Raw genomic sequence first — 20,990 nt, 5'->3', positions numbered from 1 at the left:
CACAGGGGCATTTATTCTCTGTGCTGCTTTTATTCTTACACCACATACAGTACTCTATTGCCACTAGAGAGATTGAGAGGGAGGTATGGGGGGGACGAGGGGGTCTATTCTAGAAATTGCTTATCTTCGTTCCCTGTCAATGCACAACATGTTTTATGTCTTTCCCGTTCTTGGAGATGAGACAAGGCTCTAGCACAGAAAGACGGAGGGTAAATAAAAAAATTAAACAATTCTCTTCAAATGAATATGCAAGCAATCTTTCTGTTCTTCTCTTTCTCACGGTAGCCGAAGGCTGAAACAGAACATTCCGAGTTTCTGTGTTTAACATGTGAGCACCGATGCCAAGGATGGTTCCATATCTGATTTGATTTGTCCACTTGTTCCTTCTCCACGCACACAAATCAGGATAGCTTATACTGGGCACACACACACACACACAGCAGCTCTATGGATAGGGCTTATTTGGTTTTATGGAGCCAGTGGGTAATAAATGGCTTGTATCACCAAAAGTATCGTCTGGTGGTGTGTCTGACAAGCCAGCAGATGATTATTACTTTAGCTTTCAGTGCTCCTCTCTCCACTCCTGGGTTGAATTTATTTTATTTTTGTTCACACCCATTGAGTAAATGTAGCTGTCAATCCATGTTTTCCCCTGAACAAACTGGCTATGATCTTCTTTGTTTGCAGAGACCATGCAGGTCAAACTTGTGTGAGTGGTTTTGAAGTAGAGGTTGAAGGATTTATACTACACCATTGAGACATTGGACTTAGCCTTGGCTTCTTTTTTTCTGAGTAGGGTTTTTATCACACCTCAAACACTCTTTTAATGTTTTGCTGAATAGAGAGACATTTTCTGTAGACAGTGTCAGTGAATCATGCGAGTGGGGAGTCAACCTTTTAAACCCATCCAAGGTTTTTGTCAGATAGTTCATTGGTTGTTTCATCTATACTGCAGCCCCACTTCTGCACTTGTCTTTGATAGTAGTTGTAGGGATCACAGGTGAACTTACAATAGGATGCTATCACAATATTTTCCCCTTTTTATAACGATATAACACAACAAAGGTGACTCTGTGATACACAATATATCACAAAGAAATAATCTATGATACATGATATCTGTAAAAAAGGAAAAAAAAATTAAACATGCAGGAAATACTCAGATAATGTACAAATGTTTATTATAACAGTATTTTAGTTTCACAGAAAATAAATGCAGCTATAAATAAATAAATATCACAACACTGATAACTGTAGCTTCAGTTCGTGCCTCTCACACAGAGCTGCTGGTAGCATTAGCAAGTCTGATAAGAGACAATAGAGAGGCAACATCGTGCTAATAAATCAAAGACGTATTCCTGTTCTGTGGCAGTAAACACAACTGATTACTAACTGTGCTACATTCAGAACTTTAAGAGATATTTCAGTAACATTAACATGATAAACAGCAGGGTTATGGCTACATACTGACACTCTCCCACAGACACTGGAGAGCCTCTCTCAGAAGAACTACTGTAGCTCTGCTCCAACTCAGGTACCACACAAACTTTTATAAAGGGCCATAAATGTGCTTCTAGTTGTCCAGTGGACTCTGTTTCTGGAGATTCTGACAGCAACTGCTCATGTCTGTTTATTTTCCTCGCATTTCTTTGTTCATTGACACCTACAATTGCCATCTGACCATCACCAGCCTATTCAGCCTTTCCAGAACAGTTGGCAGCAGTATATCTACAATGTACTGCAATTAAAAAATAGTGATATTTTAGTACTATTTCTTTTGTTCCTCACCTATTTAAAAGTACTGGAGAAGTATTCATGTCCACACAAACAAATACTTGCATTATTGCTGTCTTTACACGGGGTCAAGGCTAAAACAGTTAAACCAGTTTTCTTCTTTGTGATTGAGTTTGTCTGGATTGTAGCATGGCAGTTCAGGACATAATATGAATATATTGCGTCATCCCATTCATTCCAATCTCAGACATGATATTACCAAAGGATTCCTCTAAATTTGAAGGTGCTAGAGGAAACGTCAGGGGAACATCAGGAACATTAAGATACATTGTCTGAAAACCACAAATATATGTACAAGATTTTGTCACAATCCAACTATTGTTGTAGATGTTGACCTTTTATCAACTAGTGCTTCGGGCGCTATTTGAAAAATCAAGGGATCACTAAAATCATTGGGATTCATTCTTTGAGCACCATGTTGACAAATTAAATTTTAATCCATTCAATGTGTGTTGAGACATTTCACTTAAAACACAAATTGCCAAAGGCATGCAGTTAATTCTCATTTAAATCATGGTGTGCCCGAGTGATGACATAATTAGTTCCCATTTAATATACCACCTTTCTAACAACTCAACACTCATTGAAGTCTTAAACACCAGTGACTCCAGCCCTAAAAACTGTAGACACATCACACCATTTAACAGTGTGTGTGCTGCTGACAGTTAGTCAGTGGTATGATATATGGGGCTCAGGGAGCAGTATGTGTTAAATTCTACACAGCAGGGATGCAGATTCTGTAGCAGAGCAGGAAAGTAGGCTCAATAAACATTTTTTATAAAGTCTGGATGGGAAGTGTGGCTACACTTGGATAAAGGAGACAAATCACACTATTTAGGCATTGGCATGAAACATTTGTTTAATTTAAAGAAGCATTGAAATTGAATTCCATACCGGTGATGGGTACAGCAAACATTTTTTGATCTGTAGAAACATTAGTAGGTTACATAATGGAATCAGCTCTACGTTTCTTATCCTAAACATGTAGCTCCAGGCAGGTGTTAATTTCTCACTGTGCTGTTAAACATCTTCACTGATATTTTCATACCAAATGTTTTCACACAGATTTTACTGGGAAATGTGTAAAATGTGTAAAGAAGAGTGAGGGAGCTGAGATTGGAGAGGGGAAAGAGAGCAAAGTGTGTTTGCCCAGGGCTTGCTTTAGCTCTTTCACAGCCTTTCTTCCTCTCTCAGTCTCTCTCTTTTTTGTCTCAGGTTCCACATTCCCTCAAGGGGACATTGATTTGCTGGAGGCAAAGCAAGCTCCCGTCTGTTCACACACAGGAAAACACAAACACACACTGACACAAGGATGCACACACACACACACACACACACACACACACACACACCTACCTGTCAGTCAGTCAGCTTGTCCAGAGAGAGTTTCAGCTGCAGGATACTGCTTGTTGTCAGACAGGCTGCACAGAACATCTGCTGTACACACACACACACACACACACACACACACACACACACACATACTAACATGCATATCTCTTCTTTGATGTATGACAGTTGGATGATTTTGGTGGCAGGCATTTAAATGTCTGTGTTTATGACTTTGTAAACATTAATACCACAGTAACAAAGCTATGGCAGTAAACAGCCATGTGCAAAATATTATTTTCCAGTTTTAAGTGGTTGCATAAATGTTTAGAGAGATACAGAGAGAGAGACACACTGGGATATTGAAGAATAGTGGAGTGGGAAAGGAAGAGTCTGAAGTGTATTCATTTCACTATAGGACAAAGAAATGCAGGAGTCATTTTGTCCTTTTTTTATATATTGTAAAATGTTTTAGAATGATTTTTAAAATGAATCATATTTGGACCATATCTATTTTAGCAGGGAGTAGTGTAATGTTTCTCTCCTATGAGCTTTTAACACAGCAGCTTCATTTACAGGTCCCTTGTGCCATGCTCCCCATTTAGATTTAAATTCTGCATTCATACTGTGCAGGGCAAAATATTGCTCTAATGTAGACTGACCAACATTTTTGGAAACAATTATATGTATTTAGCTCCATGAGCTTTGTTCCATAAAGCCTTCTTTATTGTGTTTTGTACTTTTGACTGTTGCAATGTGTTGCCGTAGAAAATAATTGCCATCTTCACTGACAGTAGTGAGTGTGCTTCAGTGCTTGTTGGTTGGTAGAAGAAGGTGTCAGGGGGCGCATTAGACTGCTGCATACAGAATATTTGTTTGTGTGTTGCATCTTAATATCAGTCTTCAGTGAAGACATAAACCCCTCCCTTGTTTCTCCTATAGAAAAAGACAAATGAAATTACATTTTGACAGTTGGGATATAGCTTACCTGTTGCTATGGTTACAGCAGCCTGCCTGTTAAGTTTTCCCCTTCCCCACTTCCTTTTTTTCTCCCTTTATCTCTTTTTATTGCTGTTGATTATTATGCAAAAGACAGGTAGTCCAAGGAGACACACAAACACTGCTTCTCTGTCAGTATGCAGTGGACACTCATGAAGGTCTCAATTCCCTCATTTCCATTTCTGATTAGGGGATTAATACGCATCTAAAGCATTCACTTGCTGCTGGGATGGCATAGTAAGACTTATTAGAAAAATGTCAACCCCCCCCCCCATCCTCCCACCCACAAGTGACAACTCAATTATACATGAGTTTAGTTAATATTTTGTTGCTGCTTGTTTATGGTTTATGTCCTCTCTATATCATGCTGTTGAGACTTTTCATTAACACCCTGAGTATATTACCCACAACCGGGAATGTCACGGATATCATATCCTCCCCATATCATGTCATCAAGTCATACAGAGTCATTTCAGCATTACCTGTACTTTAACGCATTTGTCATAATAGTGGGTTTTCATGTCTTTTCCCAGTGTTGACTCATTCAGTGTCTATCTACTGTAAATGTAAGTGAGAGGGAATTAGCTGGGTCTTGTCAGTTAAACTTAGCACAGTATCAAATACAGTATACTTATAGAGTCTTGAGTCAGTTGGGTATTTATACAGCACAGAGCAGTAACGAGCAACATTGAGAAGACACCTTGAGATTCAAAAAGAAACTCTCCTCTCTGTGTAGATATGGTACATAGTGATAGTCTCTCAGTTGGCCCGTCGTCTCCCACAGAGACACATAATCTGTGATTAGATAGAATTAGCACAAACACAGAGGAACAAATTCATTTAATGTTAATATGATTCATTCAGTGTATCTGCCAACTTGTCCAATTCTACCTGATTAAGTATAGTCAGCAAATGTAACATACACACCCACACACCCACACACACACCACACACATATCTCCTCTTTCAGTAAGTCGTTCTTACAAATATTCACTCGTGTGCACATTTATAAAAATAGACAAGCATAAAGAATCCAGCTGAGCCTCGGAGTGGAGCTGGGGACAGATGAAGTGAACTGCAGCATGATTTTCAGACACATAGACATACAGGGCATACAGTGAAAGTTGAGTGGATTTTTCTCCTTTTCTGTTCAATTTTCTGGTTTACAATCCTCCAAAATTAGTTAATCCAACAAGTGATAATAAAACTGGCTGTCATATCTTGTATGAATCTTTGGTTTTTGGACTGCTTTTCATTCCATATCAATATTCCTGCCACATTCTTTGTAAGGAGATAGTTGTATTGCTCTCACTGTCCATGCCCACAGGTTTCTCTTACTAGCTAAGCATCACTCTCTTCAGAAGCCTCAAAGGAAAAGCTGAGTCGAACTATTCTGACATTTTTTATTTTACGGCCAGACTAATAGGCTAAACATGTTGAAAATCCTGTGGTGTGTATCTATAAACATATCTATTTCCTTTGTGTATTGCTGTTGTTTAGCTTTTAATTTATACCACTTAATTAAGTTTATTAAATGTTCAAAACACGGAGACTAATTAATGTGGTCTTTGAGTTTTTTCCCACCTGCTTTGAGTGGGAACTTGTGGTTCTGATTTGTAACGGAGAGAAAAACATTACGTTGGCAATGAATAAGTCGTTCCTTTGCTTTCCATTACTTTTTTTTCAAGGGGTTTGTTCCAGAAATGAAAGGAATTATTAAAATGCTATTCACTGTTACTCTTTCATTGGCAGATTGTTAAACATCTGACATGGGCATTTGTTTTCCAGAACTTTAATGTTGTTTTGTAGCATATGGACGATATCTGAACAACAAAGACAGGGAGGATCTTTTTTTTTGGGCTGTTCATCTTGTCTTTTTTGCGACTCAGAATGCTGATATTATTTGCTGAGTATGGTTTTTAAAAAGGGTACAGCAAAATGCTAACATTTTCATTCTGCAGTGATAAATTGAGAAGTTTCCCCACTGTATTTGTTACTTTCTTAAACACATGCCTTCTGCTATTAACAAAAAAAAATATCATATACTAAATACTGAATATGTTGCTCTTATTCATGTTTGGGCTTAGCAGCATTCAGTGGCAGTAAGCATCAACATTATTACAAATGAAGGACTGGAAGAGAGTCCCTTTAAAGCAGTTATCTTGATACATTGACTTTTTCTGGTTTGAGGCTTGTAACTGCCCACACTTGTCACTACAGGTTAAGCTCAAAGGAACAGGGAAGTAGGCTTATTTACTTTATTTCCGAGAATGAGATGGATCTCATATATGTGCCTTCAGTAGGTAGTATTCAACCAAGTTCAGAATAAAGACTTGAAACAGAAAAAAACTCTTTATTCCTTAGAACTACATGATTGATCTGTCACACATATACGCATGGCATACTTTAGGGTTGTGTTAAAAGGTTTGTGTGCAATAATAATAATGATAATAATAATGATAATAATAATAATAATAATAATAATTAGAGTCCACTTAACAATTTTGACTACAGTTCTCAGCCTGTAGGATGCTGTCTTATATTCCTCCACATCTCCAACAGTGAGTAATGAGCTGAAAGCAGCAGGATGTCCTTCCAAAGCAGTGCAGATGGCTCCATCAGCCCATGGTTTCTGGTTTGGAAATGACCCCACAGTCACAAGAGGGATGATATTGTTGGCCAGTGTTGCTCTGGAGCTCGTTACTACTTCCGCAAACCAACTGATGTTGTCAGAGCTGAATTGATCTGTATCCAGTTCGACCAGATAGTGGGGGAGAAGTGGTCCATCCGACTATTCGGCAGAACTTTTCTTAGGTTTGCCTTGCCAAAAATACTTACTTGAAGGGCAGTGTCCGGATATTTGGTCCAGCGCCGATAATACTGTGTTGGCATCTGCCTTTGGTGGTATGCACACAGCAGAGATGACGACCAAAGTGAACCCCTGGGTAAGGCAGAGTGGGCGGCATTAGATACAGGAGCAGAAGAGGCTGGAGAGAGTTTTAGTATCTCTGGGATTACACAAGGCAGACTTCACCACCCTTGGGCCTGCTGTGCTCCCACCACAAATGTGAAAACATTTTTCTTTCTACAGGGAGATGCATGCTGTAACTATTTTTTTTAGCAACTAATAGCTGGATGCAGTGATGTTTGGTGCAATTGTGTCTTTTCAGAGACCAAAACTAAACCCTGCATTCATCAACTATATCTGGCAACCCATGCTGTAGCTGGAGATGCTACACAGAAGTGCTGAGGGGATGGATACACTCTTTTTTTTGTCTGTTGTTATTGAGACTTATATGATTTATATTACATCATAGTATCTAGCTTCACTTAAAACCAAATGTAGTTTTTCCATTTCTGCTTGTGCGCGGATTAAACAAAGAGATACTACAAAATGTGTTAATTAGTGAGTTTTGCTTTAGATGTGTCATTAGGCATATCGTTGAACTTCGACACAGCCAGGCTCTTAACTGCACTGGTAAACTGTTCTTCATATACAGATGTCATACATACAATCAGGGCACTACACTGGCTTTCTACATGAATAATACTTAATTAGGCAACTCATAGTGTTTTTTAAATAAGCAATTAATTAGTGTCTCCGTATCCTACTCACTAATCCTGTGTACAGTACATAAATATAAAGTATATTTCAGTGTTATCATAGATACAGCTTTTTAAAACACTGGGATGAAGAGCATATGTGTTTAGTATTATTGATTATAAATGTTCATTCCTGGTATCTTTGCATATTATCATTTAATGTATCAGGATAGGATCATGCAGCTGATGATAACCAGGAAATTATGTTGTGGAAATAATGTTATGTTGTGTTTATTATACATGCACAAAAATAGACTGAATTCAGAGTTTATAAGGATATTGGTAACCATTCATCAGGAATTGCTTTCAGGAAGATTTTCAAGGCGTACATATAGGATCTCTGTCATGTAAATGTGTTAATACTTTGAAATGACTCAGTATGTCGGCTTTTGTTTATTGGTGCTATTATTTGTGATGGCAGGGACAACATTGAATTATGACTCATCTTAAACAATACAATTGGCTTTCAGATAGGAAATTAGGCAACCTGGCAGAAAATGAGATAAAAAGGAGAGAGTCAACATTTTAATTTATTTACAGACTATGATCATATAACATTGGCTACATGCTGTGTTTGTGCTGTTACTGAAGCTGTAAACCAAGACTTCGCATCCTAAGTCTACAGGTTCACCCCCAGGTTTTCTCCTTATTGTTTACGACAGAAAACCTATATTTGTTATGCATTTTTGTAACAATGTGAGTGTTGTTATTTTCAGCCTGTCAGACTGCGCCGTTGCATTGACAGTATAATCTTACTTACTCCAGACTGTGATGCATATTACCAGCTTCAGCCACAACTATATTATTATGTGCTCACCGTATAGATTTTCATGGTTTTACTGTTATATTTTTTAAGCAAGTCTCACCTGAGCTTTTGCACCTTTAGGTTCTATAAACTGCAGGGCCAGATGAAAGATAACAAGGTTGAATTTTTTTTGAATAAACACAATCATAATGAAACACATTGCAAAGTAATTGAAATTCTGGTCTTTTTATTATCATGGCATTAGAATAAATAGCACAAAATCATCATGTCCTTAAGAAATGAATACAATAGATCAACATGAACATGAATGTGTCCTCGAAATAATAATTCTCTTGGGTGGGGAATTAGCATTTTTTGAGGTCATAAATAAAAAGCTCAGTTCCTAAACCAGCGGCTGCTGTCATCACCTTTGGCATTGAGGCTTTTCATGCAACTGTCATGACTGACAATTACAAAAGGGCAAAGTTATTTCAAAATAAATTGAAGAAACACTGTTATATTTAAATAATACACACACACACACACACACACACATACATACACACACAAAGCTGGTGTGGTGATTCTCTTTTTTTATTGTGCAAAGTATTCACATTATATACAAAGACAATAGATGAGTGGACAGTCTCAGAAGGTTATACACAGACACCACTGATTTGTTGCAAAATGAGTGCAGATTCAGAGTGCAGATTGCAAAGGGAGCAGAAAGGACGATTTGATTAATCAAAAAGTTATCCCTGCCATATTACATTAATTTTATATTCTCTCCCTTTCTTTGTCTGAATACTTGAATTCACCATTAGATTCACTGCCTGGAGCTCAGCTTGTGCTCACTCTTAAGTCACAGATGCACTTTATGTCAGAGATGAGTTTAATGGCAGCATTAAACATCCATAGCCTCAGGTGCTGAATGCAGATGAGTGCACTGTGACTGTCAGGTTGAAAGAAGGAGTGACAAATGACAGTGATCATTCTCCAGTAGCTATGCTGTACTGTTATACTACTGCATACAAGCTCATAGATGACACACAGCTGTCAGCCTTACACACGTACACAGACATACATGTGTTGCATTGTCCCCATAAATATGCTCCTTGTTGTCAGTAAAAATTTAATGAAGGAAAAATTGGCATAGGGGACTAAGTGTCCTTTACTGTTATTATTTTTGAAACAATGCAGTTTTTATGTTGCTGATTGACAAGGGTGCAGCCCACTCCTCTTCACTGCTGCTAACACATCTTCAATCACACATAATTTATCTGACATGGGCAGTCATTATTCTTCCCTTCACATACCAACTCAACATTACATAAACCCAAACATCTTAGTGTGCATATAGAGATATTTATCTATTTTCGATGTCGTTTATAGCTTGTGTGGATGCTTGTACGCATGTGTTTATTACCTTGTGTGTGCAGGTATGTGTCATTGCAGGAAGCCAGCCACCCAGTAATAAAACACTCCGTGAGTGGTAAAATAATGAAAGTCATAAAAAGGCAGATAATTGGCTTTTTCAGGTTGGTGAAATGGATCACTTGTAATGCTGCTGTTGAGAAATGGCTTCTGAAAGGAGATGGGTAAGTCAGAAGGATGGAGAGAAAGACAAAAATGAAAAAACATATATTTAAAGGAGAGAAGAAAATGGGGTAAGAGAGAAGGTGAGCAAGGGAATATGTAATTAAAAGAAGAGAAAAGAAGGAGAATAGAGGTGAAAATATTGCAAGGACAGAATCAGCAAAAGAAAAACAAGAAGATGATGGAAAGCAAGGGGAGCATCTTTCACACTCTCCCTGTTTATGTTTTTCCTCTGTGTAATTAGTCTAGAAAGACTGTAGAGAGACAAATCTCTGTGAAAACATTTAATTGCACTTTAATCCATGTATTCAGTTGTAATTAGCCCCACAGTGAATCGGTCATGTAGTACTAGTTTCAGCCACAAGCTGGTGTAATACTACATCTTTTTACATTAAAATTAGGACGTGTCTACTATTGTAATTTTCTAATTGACTCCTATTGTAGAGCCATATTCTCTGTACCACTACCCACATACAGTATGCATAATCTGTTCAGAGGTGAATCAAGTGTGTGTGTGTGTGAGAGGGAGAGAGCTGTAAAAAAAAAGAGAAAGAGAGGGAGAATGTCAGGATATCAGCTCATGACAGTAAAAAGACAGATGACCCAGAGTAGAGGAACGGCCTCCCTGCCTGTATTACATCTATCATCACTGAACAGACTACCCTTCAACTGTGTTGTTCACTTCCAGGTGTGTGTGTGTGTGTGTGTGTGTGTGCTCTTGCATGTACGTGTGGGCTAATTGCCTGAAGATAAGAGTTGTGCTTTGCTGGAAAATGACTTTGTCAACCCTGTAAGCGCAACAACAAAAAAAAAAAAGTATACTCTTGCATCGTCATAATGAAACAATCATATATGTTGATTGTACTCTTGCTCCAGAACGACCCATAGGAACATAATACGCTCCTTTCCAAAATCATTAACAATCACTTGAAATGTGGTTTCTACGTATGCAAGTTGTCATGGCAACAGCAAACACCACAACAGTTGTTGCCGTCTCAAAAAATAAAAAATGTTCCAAGCCGCAGTTCGAAACATGACACTTAAGGTTGGAAACAAGAAAAAACATCTGGCTATGTCCACTTTTAAGTACATTTTTTGCCCGCTAACCATCTAACCATACACCCAACCTGCCCCCTTCTAACAAGGCAAATTGTGACCTTGACTTCATCTGAACTGTGTCATTTCCCTGGGTCATTATTACTACAGTTGCTAGGTGACATAAATGTAACTAAAAGTCATTTTTACCAGCAGAATTTGACATGCATGTTGTCATTTTTCTTGTGAGGACGGGCTGGCACACATACACGGGTACCACTGCATGTAACACACACACACACACACACTATTTTTTCATCAGCAAAATACAGTATGATTGCATTTGTGTCACAGAAATGCTCCCATTAAACATATCTCCAAAGTTTTTCAATTCATTTATTTCCTATAAACTCTGCTTATTGCAGAATCCACTTATAGTCCTCTGAAACAGTAAATGCCTTGCATAAGGCACCTCTATGATTATTTTTTTCGGTGGAGGAGATTGTTGAACCCTTCTCCCACTCATGTTCCTATTGTGCTGTGGATTTGATGTTAGAGGAAACAGAGGAATCCAAACCTGAAACCCCAGTCTAAGCTAAAGGAAGGGCAAGAGTATCCGATGCAGAGCAACACACATATGTAGAAAATAAAGACACAAAAAACACAAAACAACTTGAAGTGAAAAAAACTTTCTTGTGGCATTACAGTGTGCCACTTGACACAAGCTGTCAGAAAGAAGAATGTATGATTGATCATATGTCATTTATTTACGCTCAATTCATCCCGCCTAGCTAGCAGGAAGGAGCAACAGAGAAATAAATGGAGGAAGTTCACTCCAACCTGAGATGCCAGGCAGGAACAAAAGCTACAAAGAATACAGTTTAAGGAGAAAAAAGCACCCAGGGCTGTCTGACAGACAGAGCTCACCTGTCCTCAAAAGACAGCAGGCTCCATCGACATTTGTCTGAACTGCTCGGCAGAATCCCTGGGGGGACACCTTAGGCTTTGATACTGCCTCAGTTTAGTGATGTGGTTGTCAGCATGATGGGGAAAAAAGAGACACTGGGGCAAATGGAGAGCTGTAGAAGGAAGACAGGGGCTCGGGTGAAGGGTAGGATGGGTGGGGATGAGGGAAGGGCAGGTGAACAAAGAGAAGTGAAAGAGAGGGGAGCTTGGAGAGAGCAGAAGAAGGCTGAAGAATGATGAATGGAGAAGGGGAGGGAGAGGTGAGAAATAATGTGAGTGGATAGTAGTGAAAAGAAGAGTGAGGGGTGGGATTGTGAACCAGTGAGAAAGAACGTATGAGGTCAAACGAGGGAGCAATTCAGTCCGACTGTTTCAGTGATGAGCCTTTGGAGGGGCTTATGTTGATTGATATTTTAGTGATATGGTCTTGTTTTGCTCAAGAACATTTTTCCTGGAGAATCGGCTGTCTGAGTTAATGCTCCTCGCTACTGTTTACGTGGTGATTTTTCTGTTAGAATGGGACAAAATGCATCTAATTTCCTCTCACCTCCCCTGTAAATGGCTATCAGTCAAAGTGAACACGGTCTATCGATGATAAAGAGCTCCTCGTTTCTGCGTCTATGTCTGCCTCTCATTACTGCCATACCTCCCTCCCTCCATCCTATTCTTGATATGCAGACTGTGAACTCGCTGGTTGTCTTTGTGTTTTTTCAGACAGAAGGTTGGTATTTCTCAGTGCTCCTTTCGAAAATGTCATAAAGAAAGGTGAGATACACAGTCCCACTTTATGCACTTCTGTCAAAATATCATCTCCTGGCAGAGAAATATAGTGTGCTGGAATTCAGGTAGTTCAAAAAGCATTAGATTAAACTAAAACTTAAATTGACAATTTACTTGCTTTTCCATTTTCTTGATGGCAGTCTTTTTGACTTCCTGAAATAGCTGTTCATGACAAGGAATGATGAAAGTTTTTTTTCATAGGATGAATTAACAATAAATGAGGCTATACGCTATTTTGCTACATATTACATGGAAAAATACTTTTTTAAAATACGCATTACATCATTATTGTATCACTCTGATTAGTAAGTGAAAGAATTGCTCTACTACAGTATACTGTTTGCTCAATTTATTAGTTGGTATATTGAGTTTATATCATTCTACTTTACTTCTGTAACATTGGGGATGGTTTCACAACTAATTCAGAATCAATGTGACAAAACATTGTGTGTTTGAGAAAAAGTAACATGTTTTTATTCATTTTGAAGAGCCAGTGCACACTGGCCTTGAAGCTGAAGTCTTTTGTAATGTCCCTGGTTTTGGAAAATCTCTCTGGGCCAAATAAGGGTCACCTCCACATTTTATATTGATTGAAAAGTGACTGTAATTGCTTTTTAATTGTTATCCTTGGAAAAATGACGCATTCTGGTTTTTACAGGGCTACCTTTTCAGCATTTGCAGAAGTCATAGTTGAGGCTTTTACAAAGAATGAGTCAAATGCTGTTTACCATTTTCTCTCTGCACCATTTATGCTCTTGATTTTGGTGCTGATTCATTAAGATGTTCTATATTGTAATCCTTTGCTAACAATGATCATGGGCTCACTTTTGTCTCTAAAATAAATGTTTAGTGTAAAGGCCTCACCCAGACCAGAAGTATAATTCTACATCTTAGAGGTTTTGGCTTTGTACATTAATTGTACATGTATTATTGTGTGAAAAAAAGTGCCAGACTCTTCCATGGACAGTTATTGACCTTTGGTGAATGTTAATACTAAACTGATGCTATTCAGAATATATATTTACTCCCACATAATAATCACATAGTAAATATCAAAATTATAAACCCTAACCCTAACCCTAACCCAACCATGCAATTATAATCATGACTACACACAAATATCTACTACTACTATAAAGTTATCTGTTAAGCATTAGAATTGCTTTATGTGTTTATTTTGTATGTATGGGTGGGTGTCCAGGTAAAGTGTTGCAGACCAAATAGAAACATTGACCACATCATTCAGAATTCAGCTTGATCTTTGTTTTAAGACTGTTCTCATGCCTGGTTGAATATAAAATAGTCTTCCATCATTAGAAGGAAGGTCATGATAAAAATGTGCTTCTGGTGAAATTAAAACTCTTAAACTGCCGGAACAAGTGAGAACGAGCTCTCAGCAATGAAGGCTATGAAGATATAGTTTTTATAGATAAGATTATTGAATGTTGGCCAAAGACAGGCAGAAGAGACAGAGGCGAATGATGTGACATTGAGCAGCCCCCTCACTCCTGTTGAAAGTTCCTCTCAGTATCTATCCTCTATATTACTGTAATTAAGTGTTGACAGTGAGACAAAGAACAGAGGTCATGGACCAAAGATCGAAGACGTGCTGCTTCAGGGGCCTGTTAACTGTTTAATGGACTGTGTTCCCAAATGGGACAGTTGATTACAACTGATTTGGATGATCTCCTTCAGTTGTTTGTGTTCATGCGTGTCTGGATCCAACTCCACAGAAGCTGCGTGGCGGTACACAGGATTACACTGATTTGGAGGCTTATTGGGAATCAGGCCTTAAATTAGTGACTTACAAACTTTTCTTATATGGAGTGACTTCATCTCTTTTATCTGACAAAAGGCCAGGAGGTCTGCTCCTCTTCAAGTTGAAAGCTTTGTTAATTAAAAATGGTGCAGCACTCCAACTGATCATTTACACACAGTGTTGTTTCTGCTGTAGAATAATTGTGGACATGCAATAATACAAAACACTAAATTATAAATCTTCAAAAAATCTAAGGACACACAGAAAGGATTGCTCAGCTGTAATGAGCGATAAAGAATCAAAGCTCTTGACGATGAAGTATCCCTTTGAGTTGATAATGATGGTGAGATGCAGGATTAGAAAATGTGTGTGCTTTGTCCTCTTTGATCTGTGCATGCATTAGTGTGTGTATGTGTGTTTACATATGCAGGCATTTCTATGTCTTCTCTTGTGTTTATTTGTGTTAGAGGATCTTATCACCTCATGTTGTCATTTTTAAATGATCTTTAGGTCTTACAGATTTATTATAGAAATGGGCGCTCATTAAAATGGAGTCCTGTGGGGGTGCTGTGTAGCAGCTGCTGTGCATGGTGAATATAGCCAGACCTGGTCTTCACCCCAACATGAACTCTCTTTTCCTCTCTCTAGAACTCCCTCGTCTTGCCTTCTGTTGGGATATTTAGATATCTGGACATTACTGTATGTATCATCTCCACTATCAGTAACAGGCTAATGCCAGGATGAAATTCCTCTGGTTGCCTGTGGAGAGCAGCAGGGAGAAGTGAAGACAGGTCAATGATAAAGTTTTCACACTGACTCATGCTCACATTAAATCTCTTCATTTCTCCCTCTTTCCCTTCGCTCTACCTCTCCTCCAGGGAGCCCAGCCGTCCGACCAGCCTGCTGCCTGCTGACTGGAGCTCAGGACTGGGTTTGGGGAGGGAAGATGAGCCTTTACCTGTAGGGCTAGAGACCCTGCCACTCAGATTGATGCAGCAGGACTGCACTGCTGTCAAAACCCTGCTTTTAAGACTGAGGCGGACACTGCAGGAGGTGGGATACACACAGATACACACAAACATACATTGGTTTATACTGAAATGAAGGCAAGGAAGATTATATCACAGCATACTATTATATGACTGGTTCATTGTCATTCCTCTTATATCACACTGAATGATCCTTCTCAAGTCTTCTCATGTTATGAATGCATCAAATTGTTTTAATCCAGGAAGGGTAAGGGGTAATAATATGTAGCAACTGCATCTGGAGCCAAAACAGTACAGTGTTCACTGACAAATTCTTGACTCCCTTGTTTTTATCCATGAAATCATCTCCAAAGTGGATGCTTTTCCGCCTTTCAAAGGTCTCTGTAATCCTTTTATTTTGTTAATTTAATCAGATTTTACATTTGGGGTAGAAAACAGGGATGCATACTTGAGCATCTGCCATCATATTCTTTATATTCACACACTCACACATTAATCCCCCTGTTTCAGAGTATCACTGTGCTCTTTAAATGCTTAAGCCTGCTTAAAGCAAATGTTTTACCTCAGGCCATGAGACCATCTCAGTGTGAATGTTGGGAAAACCAGTAAAATTACATCCACACCATTATAGCAGTGATTAGCTGTAATGGTCACTTAGTAAAGCACTGACACGTTGCAAAAGCTGCACAAGGTTTAACTGCCAAACTGTAAAAACCAGGGAACCATATTGTGAATCACAATGTGTAGTCATGCAGTCTCTTTAACTGTCGTACTGCTTTACACCACAATGTAAATGGATGGTAAAAGTATTCTTGCTTTTAAACATTTCTTGAAGAAATACATTTGTTGCAAATTTGATTGTATGCTATATTTGGGGTAATTACAATTTCCAGAGAGCTTGACCTGTGACAAAATATCCAGCCACAAAGTTAAAATGTGCACAACCACCAAATTAACATTGCAGTTTCAGTTAAGTGTAGTTGTTACATTTTTTAAAGCTTCATAAAAACAGCCACAATTGAAGAAGTAATTTGGAGGCTGGTTTTTGTGGCCATTTAATACATTGTGTTGTATAGGTTTTGCTTTGGAAAGTTCTCATATCTTTGCTAATATTCTTTTGTCACTGTATTTTGAAAGTGTGTGACACATTTACATACCAAAGAGATGCTCAGGAAGTTGAGCTGACAGAACACCCATTACAGTAGCACTGTCTGGCTGTTGTTTTCTTGTCGTCTACATGTGGGTTACTGACCCCTACCGAACACAACAATATTATACAGACACATACTCACAAATACAAATACACAGAAAGACATTATTAAAGGCTGACAGGGCCTTCCCTAACAGCCCACCATTAGTATCTCTAAACTAAGATCAAAGCTAACTGTGAGGACCTATCTGTGAATTACAGTCCACAGAGGCATATGTATTGTATGCTTCTCTCTCTCTCTCTCTCTCTCTCTCTCTCTCTCTCTCTCTCTCTCTCTCTCTCTCTCTCTCTCTCTCTCTCTCTCTCCTCTCTCTCTCTCTCTCTCTCTCTCTCTCTCTCTCTCTCTCCCTCTCTCCCTCTCTCTCTACTGATCATCTCTCTCTCTACTGATCATCTCTGTTTTTTTTCTCTCCCAGGACCACAGTCAGAGAGACATGAGGCATAAAAATGTTAAAATAATAATTAGTACAGAGAGACAGAGAGTGAAGTAGTGATGGAGAGACTACTAAAGGGAGTGCAAGAGAGAGAGCAGCAGAACATGAATATGAAAGAGGAGATACTTTGCCCTCTTTGCTTGCTCTGTTGTGTCATTAACTTGCAAATTTTGTTACCTTCCATCAGCGGATGTAATCCATTCTGCACCAAGGGGAGGGTGACTCGGCATGTCTGTATGCTTAGCATTTTATTTGCTTGACCTTCTGTTATTGAGCCCTAATCCTCTGTTCTTTTCTTTTGTTTACCTTAACTTATAGGTCCTAACTCCTCTCCTCTCCTCTCCTCTCCTCTCCTCTCCTCTCCTCTCCTCTCCTCTCCTCTCCTCTCCTCTCCTTCTGTCGCTAATACTAAACATAGCACTGCCCTGTATCAGGTATCTTCAAAACAACTGGAAAGACCAGGAAATCTTTCAAAGAGGCAACAATTACCATAAATGACTCATACAGCGTAATCTAACAGTTTTTAAGCCAGGCGATCAAGTCCTTAAATCCAATATTTATCTCATTATCTTCTAGTTTTTTCTGAATCTGTTCTACTCTGTGCCAGCAGTCAGCAACAGTAGCAAATGCTGTTGGGCTTTCAAAGACCCTCTTAAAAGATGGTTTAAAAGTACAGTACAATAGAGCCACTAATATAGTGAAAAATACATTGGTTGAAAGATGTTACATTTTACATGATAACTAGGAAGAGATACGGGCACTCTCTTCAGCTTTTTGGTTTTACATGGGTACACTAACTTTATTCAATAAACAGTCAGGTGTGTTTTACAAAAATGTTGCTGAGAAAAAATGAGCCAGGGTCTTACATTACTCACATACTACATGCGTTAAGCTACAGTGAGTACTGTAGTTTTTCCCATTACAGGATGTGGCTCATTTTTAAAGAGCAATGTGACCAACTGAGACAGCAAATGAAAAAACATTTTCTATGCTTAAATGCATATGCTAAGTTCAGTTATGTTAGACGACTTCATTTATAAAGTGACCGAATGTTGCTGAAGTAACCAGGAAACCTGGATAATGTACAGCGATTAAAACAATAAAAAGTAATAAAACATGCCAGTTAAATCATGGCTGCTGTCAAAAAGTGACAAAAAATTGACAAATAACCAACAGGCCAGATAATGCATAACAGCTGATTATATCTAGTGTATCATATTTCAGAACATTGCATATTTTAGCCAGCTGTAGAGATCTACCCTTGATTTATTTCTCTTTCTGTTGCTTGTACAGAGGAGCATTTTTAAAACGCCACTGTCCATGTGTGCATTAATGTTGCCTAACACAATGATCCCTATTTGTCAATGTCAGCTATGGATTCAAGCAAAACTGTGACAGTCCCATTTTGTACACCATCTACTCTTAGTCTTTGTGGGCATGGTTGTGCAATATCAACACACACACCGCCAGGCCCTGTTAGCTCTGCAGCCCCTCTATCCATCGCAGCTACTTGTACCCCTGAGGCAGCTGCTTGACTTGTGGCAGCAGCTTACTCTTGCTGCCTCGACCAAATCTTTTCAGCAATGTAGTTGTTACAAGGTTAGCTGTGGATAATGATAAAAATGTAGTTGAAAATGCTGTTGCACAGTGCGTTTTACACAGTGGGATTCATCATTGCGGCCATCATTTCACCAGGTTTTGACAAGAAGCAGAATTCACCAGGTGTAGTAGCTGGATAATAAGTCATCAACATGAGTAAAAACTTGGGTGAACTCTTACAATTTATATATATTGGGAGGGTGTGTTGAGCTATTTCCTACACAGAGTCAGTTCCAAACAATTTTAGTTTAACAGCAGAACTCCTGAGGCCCAGGCTTAATAAACAAACAAACACAACTCTTACCCACACAGTCAGTCTTTCCAATTCAAAGCATTCACCCTGTGTTTTTCAAAGAACTCACTAAATTGCATGACAGTATGTTGTTCATGGTGCTGCCTTCTGATAAAAAGCCAAATGTCAATGAAAGAGAGTGGGCTTGAATGCGCCTTGAGTTATTTAAAGGTTTTTTGTTTCTTGATTTAACTGATGTGTGGATGTGATTAAAGGGGTGTATCAAACTACCAAACCTGCTTTCCTTTCTCAGGCCATTCATCATCTTTAGACATTTTGCTTCTGGGAAGTGCAAGTCATTAAATCCAGAGCTCCCAGGCAGCTTCCCCCATTCTTAAATCTGAAAGGCTTTTTACTGAGCCGCAGCTAATTGTAGGGACAGTTGTGTGTTAAGGCCTGTGGGACAGGGGTGACCTTAAAGAGAATGTGTATGTGTGAGAAAGAGAGAAAGCTAGACAGAGAGATAGAGAGATAGAGAGAGAGAGAGAGAGAGAGAGAGAGAGAGAGAGAGAGAGAGAGAGAGAGTGTGTATGTGTGTGTGTGTGTATATCAGTGAGTGTGCGCCTGTCTCTATACATGGAGAAAGGCATTGATCACCGATGACACATTGAGGGCCTGACGCAATAGCACACCTATAATTCTGATAGGGAGGTACGCTTCTTTAAAAGGTCGGCCAAACTAATAAACTACCTAATTTGTGGTGTGCAAAGATTTGGGGTTTCGCAGAGCTACCTTCAAACTTGAAAGTAGGCCAAAAATGTGACTGAAGTATCAGTGTTTTAGCTTAATTTGCATCTTTTTAGGGTGTGTTGATTACAAATATGGTCCTCAACCTCAAACAACAAAGAGGATGTCTTGCATATTAATCTCCAAGAGGGCAGCAGATGGCAAGAAGACCTTACTAGAAAGTCGAGTGTGTGGAGCATGGACTATGCTCATACTTCACTTTACTTTACTTCTCTTTTGATCTCCGTGTCCGTTGTCACAGATTTGTCATGTATCTTGTCATATCCTCCCTGTGTGTGCTGTCATGTCCTTACCATGCCACATTACATCACTATCTGCAGTCCTGGCTTAAGACATGACTTTATCTTCTCCCGCTCTCCCATCTGTCCTATCATGAGCCCTCACAAGTGACATTTAGACCATCCTTTGCTCTGTCTTGTGTGTGTGTGTGTGTGTGTGTGTGTGTGCGTGTGCGTGTGCGTGTGCGTGTGCGTGTGTGTGTGTGTGTGTGTGTGTGTGTGTGTGTCTGCATGTGCATGTGACAGAACGTGCACCCATTGTCACATGAATGTACAGTATGTACTGTATTCAGCTTGCTTTTGTGTGCGTGCGTGCGTGCGTGTGTGTGTGCGTGTGTGTGTGTGCGTGTGTGTGTGTGTGCGTGTGTGTGTGTGTGTGTTTTGGAACCCCCTCACAGCCCTTGCTCTCTGCCCAGTAGACACCTGTGTCAAGGAGCAGAGCCAAAATGTGTCTGATCACAGCTGGCATTAGAAAACAGAGATTATATAAGAAACCAGGTGACAAAATACAAGTTACAGCATGAAATTGTATTTACACAGCTGTTCACAGATTTCCTGACATGTCATGAACCAGAGATGCCTGAAATCTACAGAAACAAGACTAAATGACTCTGCTGACATTCTGCCAAAACAATTACTACATAAAAAGCTTTACGATACTGCAGCCTGAATGAACATCTGCCTTAATAGAACACGTCTGTCATACTTCTTCTATTTTCTGATTGAATTAGTTACCAGACGTTCAGGTGAGCTGTAATTCCAGTACTGCTTAACAAAATTAGATTTCATTTCATATGCTTTAATTCTGTTACAAACAGACTCCTGGAAATAAAGA

The 20,990-nt window shown here is 39.1% G+C and overlaps 1 protein-coding gene across 1 annotated transcript in view; it reads left to right on the top strand.

Annotated features, from left to right (window-relative positions):
• Positions 1-20,990, top strand: part of ccser1 (coiled-coil serine-rich protein 1) — a 108,729-nt gene that overhangs the window by 20,973 nt on the left and 66,766 nt on the right. Inside the window, exon 7 of the mRNA XM_053326217.1 lies at positions 15,485-15,659. Within this exon, the coding sequence (XP_053182192.1) occupies positions 15,485-15,659 (175 nt within the window). The remainder of the gene's footprint in view (positions 1-15,484; positions 15,660-20,990) is intronic.

Source organism: Scomber japonicus, chromosome 9 (genome assembly GCF_027409825.1).
Source record: "Scomber japonicus isolate fScoJap1 chromosome 9, fScoJap1.pri, whole genome shotgun sequence".
NCBI classification, from domain to species: Eukaryota; Metazoa; Chordata; class Actinopteri; order Scombriformes; family Scombridae; genus Scomber; species Scomber japonicus.
This window is presented reverse-complemented; position numbering and strand designations above follow the sequence as displayed.